Source organism: Balearica regulorum, chromosome 23 (genome assembly GCF_011004875.1).
Source record: "Balearica regulorum gibbericeps isolate bBalReg1 chromosome 23, bBalReg1.pri, whole genome shotgun sequence".
NCBI lineage: Eukaryota > Metazoa > Chordata > Aves > Gruiformes > Gruidae > Balearica > Balearica regulorum.
The window spans coordinates 6,436,377-6,451,661 of NC_046206.1; the positions used below are offsets into that span (position 1 = coordinate 6,436,377).

General features: G+C 40.7%; 1 protein-coding gene across 10 annotated transcripts in view; it reads left to right on the top strand.

Annotated features, from left to right (window-relative positions):
- The window catches only part of ARHGAP32 (Rho GTPase activating protein 32), a 246,324-nt gene that overhangs the window by 110,987 nt on the left and 120,052 nt on the right, over positions 1–15,285 (top strand). For 9 of the 10 annotated variants that reach the window (XM_075774813.1, XM_075774812.1, XM_075774811.1 and 6 more), the window contains 3 exons: positions 3,197–3,288; positions 4,363–4,404; positions 4,780–4,864. In XM_075774813.1, coding sequence (XP_075630928.1) covers positions 3,197–3,288; positions 4,363–4,404; positions 4,780–4,864 — 219 coding nt within the window. The remainder of the gene's footprint in view (positions 1–3,196; positions 3,289–4,362; positions 4,405–4,779; positions 4,865–15,285) is intronic. The other variant, XM_075774810.1, reaches the window with a different exon arrangement.

Below are 15,285 nucleotides of genomic sequence, written 5' to 3' on the forward strand. Positions count from 1 at the left end.
TTGTTAGATATAAATTATTTATGACTAAGGTTTTGTGTGCTAGAGAGCACAGAGCTGGTTTTCCAAATCGTGTCTATAAATATAAAGACCAAAAATCTCAAACTTGGATGTTTAAAGCTAGACACCCTGATTTGTAAGAGCTCTCGAATTCCCAGGGAGTTTAGCAGCAACACAGTTCTCAAATATTGTCCCAACTGCCACTAAACAAGTGCAGGGGAAGACTGATGGTGTTGCTCAAAAGCCTTCAATGGAAACGTAAGAGGACTGGGGATCCTGATAAAGTCAATAGACTGCAGTCTGGATCGAGTCCTAATTTGTTTCCCAAGTTTCGGACCAAAGCAGATTGATGTAGCAGTGACATTAAGTTGTGAAAATTGGAATAAAAAATGTGCATAAACAGATTTGCTATGCAATTACTAGGTTTCCACAAAACAGCAATGCATAGAAAATAGGGGAGTGAGAAGCAACTGATGATGCTAGCTAGCTAATTTTCAGATGTAAATAATTCAACTGTTTCAGTATGATTTTTAAAATTAAATTACTGTGACACAAAGCACAAAAGATGACAAATCTCATTTGGAGTGTTTTGTTTGTATTTTGAGAGGAGGGTAATCTAGGGTGACATTTTGCATGCCAGGTTTTGGATCTAGACAGGTACAAGCTAATGGTGAATAAAGTGTACTTTTATGTAACTATGTGTCTTTGGTTTAAATGGAAAGTAGTTGCAGTTTATTTTGGAGTAATATGGTTTCTAAAATTGCAATAAACTTCTTTTTTTGCTTATCTGTCTCTTCACCAGGGTTTTTTTGATGAATAGACATACTAAATATTTTAGCTTGCACCGGATCACCATTCTGCCCTTTTTCCTCAGCTGTGAGACTTAGGAGAGATTGTTGTTCTGCAGCAGAGTCCAGTGAGCTCAGAGCTAATTGCAAAAGCAGCCAAAGTTAATTACTGTATTGCATCTCATTGTAGTCCATTTAAATGGGTACTTGCTGTTGGAAATGGGAGAGGCGGATATCTCCTTCCAGCACGATTTGGACATAACTCAACTGGGAAGAAGAGGATAATACAACTTTTTCAAAGAGAGATGCTGGCATTTAAGTCTCCTGGAGGTGTGAGTTTTGCCTACGCTGCTTTGAGTCAGATCCAGGGTAGTCTCTACCCACTGCTGCAAACTGGCTTGAAGCCCACGTTTTTCTGTCAGATTTATTTATCCATTTTTGTATCCCACCAGCTTCTACTGCTGATGGAGAAGAAAAATTATTTTTCTTCCTACAGAAATTCTGTTCCTTAGAAAATTAAGGCAAGCTCATCCAGCTTTGCCAAAAAGCAGCTTACAGGAATGGCACATTTATTACTGTAATTAGTTATTTTCTTACGTAAAAGACCTGTAAGGTTTATTAAATTGGTGATCCTTTTAATGTTAAAATTCACAATGAGACTCTCAGGTGCCCTGTTACGTACTGAAACAATTGTGAGCTTAGTAACAGTCAGTCAGCCAAGGATAGGTTTATTTAAGGATATAAATATTGTCCTTGTTTTTCTTCAGTGAGTGTGCGTGCGTGTTCTGTACAGCTGTGGGACAGTGGGGCTAAAGCATTGCTTATGTTCCGGGCTGTGAAAGGCGCAAGTGGGAGAGTGAGTGTCCTGGCTTCCAACTTCTTCAGTAACTCCCTGTACCAAGGGAGAAACAGCTACTCCTGCAGCATGGTTGCTTTTAGCCTAATCTATCTGTCTGAAGTAGGTGAACCCAACCCAAAGTGCCTGTTTATCTCTGGTGACTATAAAAGTCTCCTCGGGTAGATAACGCAGTTGTAGCTGTGTACCTTGTGCACGTCTGGAGCTGAATAAGATGAATCACTCCCTCTAGCTCTGTTGCTGTTAATGAATGTAGGCATGGTGAATGATTTTGACTGACTTACTGCAGCTCTCTACGATGTGATGAAGCACATGTAAATTTGACCCATGTCAAGTTAACATGAGAGGGGATAAGAAAGATTTCCCCATTGTTTGTCCCATATGTAGGATTTTAGCTTGAATTGTAATTGACTGTAACAGCTTTGGGACTCATCATCTCTGTTCAGAAAACTTTTGGTGGACCAGCTTAGAGGCATTGGGACTGATCTTCTGGACCAGGGAACTCCTCTGTTTAGTCCTGTCATTAGAAAATGAATTTCATGTAATATGTTTTTGTTCCAGGCCTGTAAGAGAGGGAATAGAGAAGTGGCTTTCTTCCTCTTGCTTGAGCATTTGCTATTTTGGACATTATTCAAGTATTGCAGTGTCCTGTATAAAGCAGAAAACAAGTGGTCTCACCCACATCACTAATCAGCTATCTCTGTCCAGCGTAAGGGACTATATTTTTCTCCTCCTGCTCTGTGAGTCTGTGCTGATCTTCTTCTTTGATCACTGCTCCCTTCATAAAAGCCTCACCTAAACACCCTCATTCCTCCTCGTTCCTTAGGGCCTGGTGCAGCACAGCAGGAGAAACACAGGGTGTTTCAGAGTCCCCCGTGATGGTGAATGCTACTCCAGCAGAGCTCATGAGAAAGCAACTGGAAGAAGGAAAGGATGGGAAAGCATGACAGAACAAATAAAAAGAGGGAGTGTGGAGCTCTGGCCTCACTGAAGTAATGGATTATAGTGATTAAGGAATTTTAATATGTTCGTGCACTTACACCAATAGCTTCAAACATTTTTTTTAAAAGCTCACCTCCCACATATAAGCAGCTCTGTCGTTAACTTGATTTTCCACTGCATGAGCTACTCAGCTTCTTCCAGTACCTCTGCTTGAACCTAAGTGCACAGATATTTGGAAATCAGGTACTTAATGAGGAGTGTGAGTGTGGAATTTAGGAATGTGTGTTAGACTCCTACCTCTGAAAATCTCTTCTTTAGAAACCACAAGTACTACTGAACAAAATACTGGATCTCACAGTTAACACTAAGAATCAGTAAGACTCTGCAACATGGTTCAGGAAGAGATAATCACATACTAGGTCATAATCTTGAGGTTCAGTTTTCCTTGTTTTCCTTGTTAAAAAGAGAGAAGTACAACTTCTAGCACATACGAGACTTGAGCTGTGTTTGTACATATATGTAAAGATATATGGGCTACTGGTTAGCAGGCTGTAGGCCATAGCATGCAGTCAAATTTTAAGTTCCTTCCTTTTTCTTTCTTCTTTTTTTTCAGGCAAGAGGTGCAGATATCCCGGACATTCCAGGGGAGTTGCCGCTCCGGACCTGTGGCAGTACAGCAAGTATGAAAGTGAAGAATGTGAAAAAGTAAGAGCAGTGTTCTTTGATTTTCCTGTCTTTGCTGGGCTTTAAGTTTTGATATCCTGGGTTTTAGCTATTGTGCTGCAATACAGCGAGGGCATTCAGCAACAATTTTTGATAGCATCTTCATCTGAGGAATAAAAATCCATGCAAAACAAAGTAAATTATAGCTAATGTAGTCTAAATCTGGGGGCATGAGAGGTTTTGTTGGCTCTCTCACCTGTTTCTGGCCGCAGAAGCAAAGCTTGTTAGAGTTTTGAACCTCATTCTTACTGTGTTTTTAAATTTTTGTGATTTCTTCCTAAAACTGATTAATTTAAAAAAAAGAACATTATATATATAAAACCTAAAGAGAAGCCTGGGCAATGCATAAATGAGGTAATTTTCCCTATCTCCCTATGCTCTGGGAAGCTAATCCAGGACAAGGGGGTGGCCAGATGTATTTTTTTGATTTTTTTTTTTTTTTTTGCATTCTGCCCCGTACCTCTTCATTTGAATGGGTTTTGCACAATTTTTCTTTTTTAGGGGTATTTTTTTTTCTCCTCTAATCTCCCAGAATAACTTTTTTTCTGTGGGCTTACACTCCCTCTCTTTCTCATTCTCTCCCAGAGAATGTTAACCAAATTGTTATACTTGCAGCTAAGGTTTCAAACCTCTAGCCTGCAAAGGGGTTCAGAAGTAATCGATATTTCTTGACTTGCCTTTGCTAAGAATGCTGAGTCGAGGAACAGAACTCCCCAGTATTGATTGATCTGTGCATTCAGCTCACCTCCCTGTAGTGCTCTGATGCTGTAAAGGAAATGGCTCTTTGTTCTAGTGCTGAGCAGCCAGATGCTGCATCTCGCTTCCCACTTATATTCCCGTGGGAAGAGAGAGCTAGATAATGACAATCTCATTGGCTCGCCACCAGAAATATCTATAGGAGTCTATAATAGCTTCAGCAGAAGCAAGAGCGTGTTGCAGAGCCAGAGGATCTCCCCGTCAGCCATCATTGTAGCTGGAGACACTTGGGAATAATTATGCCTCACTTTTGAATTTTAAAAAGGCGAAGGATAAATAGCATTTGTTCTGCACCCTCAGATACATCAACCCGGGACTGATGGGCTGTGATGCCTTTCACAGGTAAAGTTCTACTTTCCTATGTGTCTCGTGTAAGGCTGTGTTATTTGCACTGCAAAAATGCATTTGTAAAGGTAGAGTGGCTTGTCCCTGCACTGTTTTTTAAAGATGTGGGCTTTGGCGTTGATGAAATGCCGCACAGTTCTTTAAGGATGCTATGATAAAAGCCACTTTGCAATTTAGTTTTCCTTTCTCACTCAGTTCCTTTCTCCACTGTTTTGGTGCATCACATCAACAAACCCCTCTGTTCCCTTGGCTTTGGAATGAGAAAGTCATTATTATTTTATGTCAGTAGCTGCATTTTACGACGGTACTTGATGCTGAGCATTGTTTCTGTGGTTTGCATCTATCTTACGGGGTGCTTTTGATGTGCTTCAGGTTATCCTTTACAAAGGGTCATTTCCCAAAGATGGCTGAATGTGCACATTTCCATTATGAAAACGTGGACTTTGGCAACATACAGGTGAGTTTCAGATTTCTTTTTTATACAAACCATCATTGTGTTTGGCTGCCAACTAACCTGGTGGGGAGGCGGTAGAGGGACCACCACCAAGGTTTGTTTTGTTTGTTGCAAAATGTTTAGTGCTAAGAAGTTAAAGCAATAGTGTCTCTTTATCTGGAATGACTTCTGTGTATTGGGCCAGAATCTGTCCTCAGCTATGTGACCACCCCTTTGAGGATGGAGATGATTTTATTTCTGATGTCACTGTTTTAAGACTGCATCAGACAGTCATTATTGAGTCATCTGTCATAACTGCTTGCATATTTTTAGCTTGAGTGTGTATCTTTAAACAATTGTGTGACTGTATTTTTGTAAATGTAAGTAATTGCAATTTATCCATTCTCTTCATGTTATCTTAGCTCTGCACTGTGCATTGCAGCAGCTGTGTCATCAGAATACAAGAAATTGCTAGTCAGCCTGAGTTGCATTTCTGGAAGTGGGCAGGCTTCGCTCCTTTGTGATCCATCCAGCAGAAATAGAGGCAGAAGCATTTTTCATTGAGCAGTACCAGGGAGGGCTGGGAACCAAGAATCAGTGCTCGTTTCTCATACACAGGGCACATCTTGTTCTGCACTTAGAGAAGCAGGAATGCCTCCAGCATCTGCCAGCCTTGTAGCCAAAAAGAGGTTACAACCTTTTCATTTGTAAAACATTTCCTGTAATATAGAGTGAATTATTTACAGCCTTTCATGTTTCTGTACTTGACAGTTTTGCAAGCAGAATTATGCATCCGTTTTTTTCTGTCTCTGTAAAATTCCTACTGAGAAGGAGTTTGGGTCCTATTCAGGGCTCATATCGACTGTTACTCGCACTTAGTGGCTCTGAGTAGGTTCGTTCTACTGAGCATGGGACGTACGTGCATCGGTGGACGCACATACGCGCAAAGGCAGAGCAACGGGCTTAAGAGGACACCATTGCAAAAAGCTTGGTTCTTAACAAGTTCTCTGGAAGATGGGCCACTGAGGCAAACAAGAGCAGTCCTCAATCTTTTGAAGCAAAGCTGTGTTTCTTTATGTCTGTAGGAATAGCGTGGCTAATCTATGTAGCTGGGTTTGTCTCCTGGTAATTTTCTGATTTGATGCCACTAATTTTTCAGTCATTTTGGAGAGAAGTTTTATGTTGGACTAGGTGTTGAGCAGGTTCCTGTGTACCCACAGATGTGTTTTGCATCGTGTGGTCTTTTGAGTTTTCCTAGCCGTCATTCAGAGATACTCAGCACAATGTGCAAGCTAGTAGTATTGCTTGTTCAGCCACATCGGGCCCCGAGCTGTCTTCTCTCACAGTGTCTGTGTTGTCAAGTGGTGGATGACTTCAAAAGTGTGATTGTGTGTGTGTTGGGGGAGTCAGTTCTCTATTTCCCCCACCGCTACCTCTGAAAAACCATACATGCTTAGTTATTTGTGTACCTAAAGCAAAATATGCTTAAAAAAGGTGAGTCAGGCCCTAAGTGCCAGCTCCATGCCTCTCGTCCCTTCCTTTTTCTAAGCAAGATTCCTGATAGATTCCCACAGTGTAATGAATTTGTGGTATGGATAAAAATATTTTAAAAGCAGAGCTTTGCTCTTGAAATATGAAAAGGTAGGGAAATACAGTATTTGCTTAGTAGAAGACCAGTATTAATGGCAACATAAATGAAAACTGTTAATACAACAGCAGTATTAGTTTACAGACCGAAAAATAGGTTCATATAGGGCTCATACATTTTAATCAAGTGGCTTTCTTTGGTGGCTCCTTTGTGATAACAAGGTAGACCAGAGGATAGCAGTAGGCGGAAGTGACTTGTAAATGACAGCTTGGCACCTAATAGCAAGTTACCAAGTTGCATCTGAGGAGTAGTGGGTGTAAACTCCTTTCAAAATCTATTCACTGTTAAAAATTTGCATAGTAGAAATGCAGTATTATCTGGCTGCGTCAGGAATTGTGTAATGCTGTCTATTAACAGCCTGGCCAAATTTCAGATTGTTTTGTAACGTTTATGTCACTTATAATATGGTCTCATGGTGCAATCGGCAGTAATATCTTGGCATTTCACCTCATGAGATCGTTTTAAATTAACTTTCTGAGATGTATAAAAAAGGATTTGTTCTCTTCTTATCCTGGCACCTTGCTAACAAAACTAGGTGCATTTTGGGATGCTTTTTCTCTTCAGAAATGTTCTGCTATACTGCTTTAAACAGCAACGTATTTTAACCTTATCTGTGTCTGACCAGCATGACACATGGTGCATCAGCAGGAAATTGCTGGTTTACCAGGCAAAGGTAGTTGATGTCAAAGCTGTAGTTATAGGATGGGCTTTACAGATTGCATCAACCTCAGAAATTCGCTGGTATTTTGCTGAAATACCTTACATATATTACTGCATTTATTTTTTAAGGCTACATCATGGATTTTTAATTTTACAATGAAAAGCCAGGTTCTGCGTAATAGATTTATTTTAGTTTAACATTGGATAGATGGTTAGGAGTCTTGTTAGCAGGAGCAGAGCTGTGGTGCAGCCTGACTATGCTCTGCGTCTCCCAAACGAGGTGTTCTTAGGCCATGCCAGATTGTGATTGCTCAGCATCGGTTACATTGGTTCCTCTAGCTTCCTTCTCTCTTCAGCTCCGTTGCCTTTCCACAGTTTTTGGCTGACGTCTTGCCTATGATGCCTCTCCACTCTCTAGAACATCAAAACTCGATCCGTTAATACACAAAGCAAGCGTTGCTCGCACACGTATTGCTGCACAGGGCAACTGCAGTGTGGATGTGGAAGTCCTCAGCACCTCTTCCAGGTGTCTTACGCTCAGACAGAAGGGCTCACCCTGCATTTAACTTCAGAAATGCCTACATCATACCAATGTGACTTAGAATAATATGTCCACAATCAGTTTCTAGGTCAGTTTATTAAATGTAAGCCCAATTTCAGGGTTTGCTAGTTGGATAAGCTTCTTTCTTAGGGGCTTGGGTTGTTCCAGCTCCATGTGGCGTACTGCAGATAGCTGAACTAACGTGGAAAGAGCTGCTGTGTACACACTAAAGAGTGAAGCATCTTCCAGGCACTTGTTTGAGCTGCAATTCAGTGCGTGAGCACAGTGCTCAGCCCAGGCTAATATGATTGTGTGTTCCAGATTTTGGATTTTAGCTATAGAACTGCTTGAGGTAACTCATTCACACGTAATGTGAGTATCTCAGTACAGCAGTTGTGTCACATAGTCTCACTGCCTTTTGAGCTTTAAGGCTTGTTAATTCACAGGAATTGAACTATTTCAACAAAACCTCTGTATTGCTAAGTTATACAGAAGTAGAATGATTCCCCCCTGCCAACACGGTGCAAACGTGATTTTACTTTACTTAGTGCAATGTGCCATTAATATGAACGAGAGAAATAGCAATTAGGTATTCCATAAATATCTTTACTTCCTGCCAGAAATAAGGACTTGTTCTGCACTTGAAAGAATTAAGAAATTATCTTTGGTTGTGTAGGGTTTAGTAATGGAATATGGACAGCTGGTCAGCTCTGTGCTTTCCCAGTAATATTCTTTGCTCCCAGAAGAATGCCTTGGTAGAGGACAGTAAGAGCTGTAATGCACATTCACATCACTTCAGCAATCTTGCATCTGACGTGGATTGCATCTGACACGGATTTACCCCTTCAAATGCATCTATGTAGCTGCCTTCTAAAAATAAAACCCTGTCAGAGCAGGATTGGATTATGGTGCATGGAAGATCCTCTCCTTATCTGTTAAGCCTTGGCATTGCAAGTGGTAGGAGCTGTGTTATCAGTGGTAAAGGAAGTATTTGAACCAGCATCACTTCCGCCTGTGGAGGCATCAGCTGCCAGGAATTCCTGTTACAACTGCGCAGTATTGTTTGCTGTTTGAATGCCTTTGGCAAGCTGCAGCCTTCCAGCCAGGCTGATGGGCTGCCTTTCAATGGGGGCTGAGGTTTGCGCCTCTAATTGTATTTTCCTGTTGTGCCTTAAGAGCGAGAAGAGTTGCAAAGAGCAGTTCAGTTCTTCTTGTGCCTTTTGCCAGCAAAGCCTGTTGAGAAGATATTTTTCGGGGTCATCTTCTTTTGGTTTGCCTTTTTTTCTTTTATTTAATAATATTCCAGGGAAGGGGGGTGCAGAGGGGAAGTGTGCTTGTGAAGGTGTCTCTGTTAATTATACAGTAAAATTTTTGCCTGCGATGGATTGCAAAGGAAACAAAAATGGGAAAGCCTGATCAGATACCTTCCTCTGGAGTTAACGGGGGTAGTTTAAGAAGGTTTTGCCACAGCTAAAAGCAATCCTCTGCATAGATCAGCTAGAAACAGCAGGAATGGAGGAGTGCTCCCTGACCCGTGTCAGGTTGGGTCTCCCTCCACCAGTGATTTTAAACTAAGGCTGCTCACTGCCTTCACTGTAGGAGGCCTTGTTCATTCCCCCAGCTCTTCTGTGGGCATGAGCATTTGCAGTGTCTTGGCAGTCATGAGCAGCTACAGGCTGTAATGTCTTCATTTATTCCACTCATTTGCAAGTGTTTAAAAAGAAAAAAAATATTTATTTTAAAAAGCGAAATGTGAAACAGCAGTTCTCCCGCCCCAATCCATTTTAAAAGATGGAAATACGTAGTAAAAATCAGAAAAACTGGCCTGAATTTTGCTCTGTATTGGTGCTATGAAAGACAATTTTGCTGGGTTTTTCTTTTTCCTTACGAATATATGAGTGGTTTTGACATGCATACCCATATTGCATGCGAAGCAATACTCCTTTTCAGCTTTTCATCTCTGGTGCTGTTAATCCTCTTCCAAAATGACTTTGCCGTGTTCTGATACGTCGTGTTCCCCTTCTTTAGATCAAGGCCTTCTCCTCCCATTCCCCATCTTTTCCATCTGGTTTCTTTACCAGTGCCTTCTAAAGTGGTAGGGGGAGATGTTGCAAGGGCTGCTTTAAGGACGTGGGTGTATAAAACCAACTATGTTCGTAGTGTAGGTGGAAACTGCTTCTATTAAATTAATAATTCCAGCCACAACTCCCTGAAAATTGGTACTGTCACCTGCCAAGATCAACAGATTTTTAAAATTTGGAGTCTCTAGGCCAAGCTTCTTGATGCCAAAAAAGTTAGGAAAATATTCGAGTAAGTTCACCTCAGTTTTTGGATTCTTTTGTTTCCCAGTCTCGCATCCAACATGCCACTAACTCCTCAGAAAAATTCTTCCCTGGAACAAGATCACACCTGTGAAATTCAGCTTGCTTGGTTTTCTTCCAGCGAAATGGGGAGAAATCCAGCATGGGTTTTAGAGAGGAAGGGTAACTTCAAGTATGGAGAGTTGTCTCTCCATGAAGCTTTATTATTGCTGCTCGCACACTTACTACTTGATTTACAGTTGTTGCTCGCTGTAGAGAAAGCTACCAGCCTTATTAGTGATCCAACTTTAACAGACAGGATGCATGTAAATTGTTCATCAGTTATTAAAGCCTGCTTAAAAAAACTGGTGGGATATAATTCCAAAGTCCTTCTGCTGATTCAGTTGAACAGGTAGTTCTGCTTTCTTTTCTTCTCCTCTGCCTTTGGATGTTTTTATGGGTTTATATAGTTCATTTCTCTGTGTAGGTGTGTGTCATGGGAGAACAGAACATTGACCTCCTGCAGGAATCCAGCTTATTTTTTCCTTCCCCTGCATTTAACAGTGAAAATATAGCGAACTTGTTTGTGGGTTTTTAATCTTTATTGGTGCATAGGGGCTATTCGATGGCATGAGTAAATCTTAAAAGTGATTGTAATAAGCCCAACTGTTGACTTTGGCATTGACCTCCTGCTGTTTGCCACCATTATAAATCATCTTCAGCAGTGTGTCACAGAAATGTATAAAAATTGTTTTAATTAGTAACTGGAACAGAGTTGTGATGGAAAATTTTTCTTCCCTGAGGTTTAATGACCTGAAAAAAAGAGAAAGATGTATTATATGTATAATTAAAATATATTAAAAAATGGAAAAGAATCCGTGAGCTCCAGAAAAATAATCCCTATTTCACTAGTGTTTCGTAGTTTGAAAGAGGGTTAAAACCCTTAAGTTTTTGGATATAGTAAGCCATACTGTTAACAGGAATGGTGTTAAAATGCAGCATAATATTGTACTCATAGATCTGCAAGCATACCAAGCTGGCGTGATTTTAATAACTAGCATTTTAATAACTGATCCTGGAGATTTACGGAAGCAGGGGGGTGTTTTTATAGTTTGTCATGCCAGTGGATGTATTAGCTGTTAAACCAAACATCACTGGGAACATTTACATTTTGTATTTACTGTACCTGCTTCCAAAAAGGGCAGTTTGTTTAGTTTGTGCTTATGTGCCAGAATTTTGAGGTTTGATGACAGAGTTGGCAGCTCAGGGGTAGCAAGTTGGGCTACAGATTTTTTTAAAACTGTTCATTCCTTAGCTTAGCTTTACAATGGTGCGTGTGGACCTTTGTCCTCTAGTTATAAATGTTTTTATCCATTTCCTGGTGAAGAAGTACGGATAGGATATCATCTAATCTTGCAAAATTTCTATTCCTGAATGTCTTGGCTTTGAGCTCTCTGGCTGGTTAAGGTGTGTTGGTTCGAGCAGACCAGGTATGCTGGAACCCTTTACTCGTGATGGTGGTGTGATCTGGTTTCCAGTCTTTGCAGATCAGCGTTGCTTTCCCACCTGCTTCACTCAGTAATATGATCTCACACAAGGACGTGTGCTGTGGTGAACTCAAGATTGTTCTCTCATTATAAAATCAAGGAAGAGTTGTCTCTGAGTATGCAGGAACAAGCTTTTCACTGCACTCACACTAGGATAATATGTCCTGCAAGGGAAGAAAATGTAGAGGAAAGCACTTGAGCTAATGGTGTTTAGATACCACACGTAAAAATGTTTGCTGCGCTGTGACAGGATTCTTGATGCAATCTGTGTAGCTGCATGGGTATCAGAGAGGATGTTTCCTAGATCTGCTAAGCTGAGGCCCAAGTTTTGTTGTTTGTTTTACTTGCAACAGAAAGATTTGTGCAGCAGATTTCCTGTGAACGTAAACTTTCCCAAGGGTCTGGATTCAGACAGATTTTTAGTTTTAAAAGGGGAAGCGTACACACAGGCACATATTCTCACCCACATGTGCTATTACAATGTCTAGAAGGCATTTGAACGTGTTTGTAGACTTTGGTTTTGTTATTTTATCCCTTGCCGTGGTGCGTGAGCAGATGATGGAGGCTTCTGCTTCCACGTCCTGCAGGCAAAGGCTCTGACCTGCAGCTCTCCTGGGGATCCGTACCAAAAAGATGTTTGATCTCCACTGAGAATTCCAAAGATATCAATTACTTATTTCCTCTTAACGTTTCATTTCTGGCCATTTTGTCAGCAGAACCTGCAAATTCAGGTTACTGCGTTCCTGGTAAAGCAGTATCAAATTGAATGCTTCCGTTATATGCCACGTGGATGTATGGTTGTGGTTTTTTAAAATAAAATACTTACATGAAGAAGCATGTGATGCTGCTTCTTCCTTTCAAATATTTAATTTCACAGAAGGAGCTTTTATGAGAAGCTTGCATACATATGGTTAAAGCCCCATCAAATGATTTTTTGGACGATCAGGGTTTGGTTTTTGGGTTGCAGTCAGAGCTGGCACCTCCAACTATGGAGTGAGCTTTTGGCACCATAACACTCAGAATTATGTCAGTAATAATTTAGAGGGAAGACTGTTGCTTAATAGATACCTACAAACCCAGTATTATAATGAGTTGGAAATAAAAATATATAGTACCATATACTTTATGTATGTTTGGGATCCATGAACCTGCCTTAAAATTAATTCTGTTGTATTGGAAGGCTGATGAAGCTTATAAATATGGTTATAAAACACATTGCCTAGAAACAAATCACTTTTTGGGTAGGTAGTATTGTCTGGTCCCGCCAGTTTATGTTTAGATACTAACAGAAATTATTACAAGTTACCATGAAATTCAGTGCAGCTTTATAATTGCTCTTTATGGTGCTTGAGTGTTACCCTTATTTATTGCAAGTATGACATGTCAAAACATTCAGGCTTTAAAATAACCGATTTTGGACCAACTTCCCATTTACCAGCTTGAAGTAGTTAAAAAAAAATCAAAACCACTGCTGTTATTTTTACAGTGTGAGTCCAGGCATTGACTTTGAAATGCTGGTAAATTATTTAATCATTCTTTATCTGTTCAGTCCTGCAATAATTAGAGGTGTAGCAATCCTGGAATGGGCAGGGAACCCCCCTGAGAGCTGGAGCCTTGGGGTAGAAAGGATCTGCGTGGAAGAAATGAAAGTGTCAGATCAGGACAAGGGTGCTGCCTTGCTAAGGCGAGGGAAACTCAGGCTTATTTAAACGTAGTGAAGGTGTGAGACTTGAGAAGCATCAGCCCCTGATTCGGAGTCCCCTCTCATACACCTTCTCATGTGGCTCGAGGTTTGATTTAGTGGCAGGCTTTGCCATTTGTTTTAAACCTATATAAAAGCTAGATTGAATCTGGAAACTTTTAGGAGAAGTGAGCTCTTAGGCTAGTGCATGCATTTTGAATTATTAATGCATTTTAGCAGTAACACTAGAGCTGTGATGTGCACTTTGAATACACCCCAGACAAGTTGCGTTGGCTTTTATTTCCCCTGGTACATGGTCCCTGTATTTCTTTGAATTCTTTTAATTCTCCCTGCATCCCTCACTTTCTAGCTACTTTAAACTAAGTGGAGTTTAAAGTAAGCAGAAGATCTTTTTAGAGCTGGTGGGTGTTGATGCTGAATCAGAGGGCACAGTGAAGCTCTTGTCGTGGGGCGCTGCTGTTCTTTCACAACTGGCTTTAACTTTTCCTATCTAATGTCATCAAGATGAAGAACGTGGGCCATTCATCGACTCTCTTAGAGACAGCCTGGAAAATAATGTTCCAATTTTCTCTTCTATGATTTTAAGATAAACAAGGAGAGAGTGGAAACTTGGATTTTTAACAAGAAAATATCCACATACTCTTACAATTCTTTGTTGTGTATCGTACCGATGAATTTTTTTATTTTCCCATTGCAAAACAATTAAGATGTGGATGATGTGTTATGCTTTCTGTGAGGATTATATGTGCACGGGTCTTGCAAGTCGCTATGATCAGATTAAGGATAAAACAGCCACTGTAAACCAAGCTGTATCTGTGACAGCGGCAATAATACTAAATCTTATTGCCACCATAACATGCCCTTGAATTAAAAGAAGTGCGGACTGCAGCATGAGTTTCACCGAGACCCTCTGCTGTGATGTACGTACGCGGTGTGTGCATGCTCCTGTTCCACAGACAGAAGTTCATTCACATTTCAACGTGCTTGGTGTGACGGCTGAAGACAGTTTGAGTTATGGAGAGGCCTGTAGCATTTTACATCTCGTGTGTGCTTCTTTAGACAAGTTATTCCATCAGTGCATGCCGTAGACGTATGTTTATTCTACACAGAATTGTTGGTGAGTCATTGTTTTCTTTTGGAAACTAGGAAATCATCGCTAAAAAACTTAATTGAAGTACCAGTATAAGAAAGCAAAATAAGAATTTAAATTTTTCATTTGTCTACAACGTGGAGTCTCTTTTGGGAGTGTTCGGCTTTTCACACTCATGTGAAGTAGTGCTTTCCTGTGTGACGGTCCCAATTTGTCATCATAACTACTAATTGCTTGCCTGGTGACTCCAGGCCATGGCTATTTAGCATGAGCTAATGAGCATCCTCTCACCTGCCCAGAGAGGAACTGAGTCATACTCGTTGCTGTGACAGCAGTGTCAATCCGGGGTGACTTCTATACTGTTACTCTTTTCCTCGTGGTTGTGTTTTAAACATCAGTAATGGTTGAATCATCAAGGGCCCTTTTATTTTCCCTTGAAGTCTGCAGAAATTCAGACTGAGGGCTGCAGGTTTCTGCTCTCCGTGGAGAGCAAGTCTGTCAAAGGAACAAGGTTCTTAGGAGCTTCCAAAGAGTATGTTACACAGTGGCAGGATTATACCCAAACCGTTTTCTTTATAGAGTGCAATTGAATGCAAACCTGAAAGCCCAACTCTGCAATTCCAGTGGGAAGTTCGCAGATGGAGTCTGCAGGGTGTAGACCTGTTTCCAAGCGTGACCCGAGTTGTTCAAAACCCACCTTCCCTAAACTGTCATCTGGGAAATTTAAAGGTTGAAATATTCTTTTCAGACCTTTACTATTTTATCTTCTCTGGCATCTTAGCACAATTATCTGAAGTAAAAAAGCAAAATGGAGTTTCAGATCTGTCTGTGACCCTTTATGCAGTTTGCCCGTACTTTTAACTCTTGAAGTCCGTACTCTGGGGACAACCAATTAAGGTTTTGACACATAGATCGAAAAACCAAGGAATGGTTTATGAAGGTTTTCACAAAAATTAA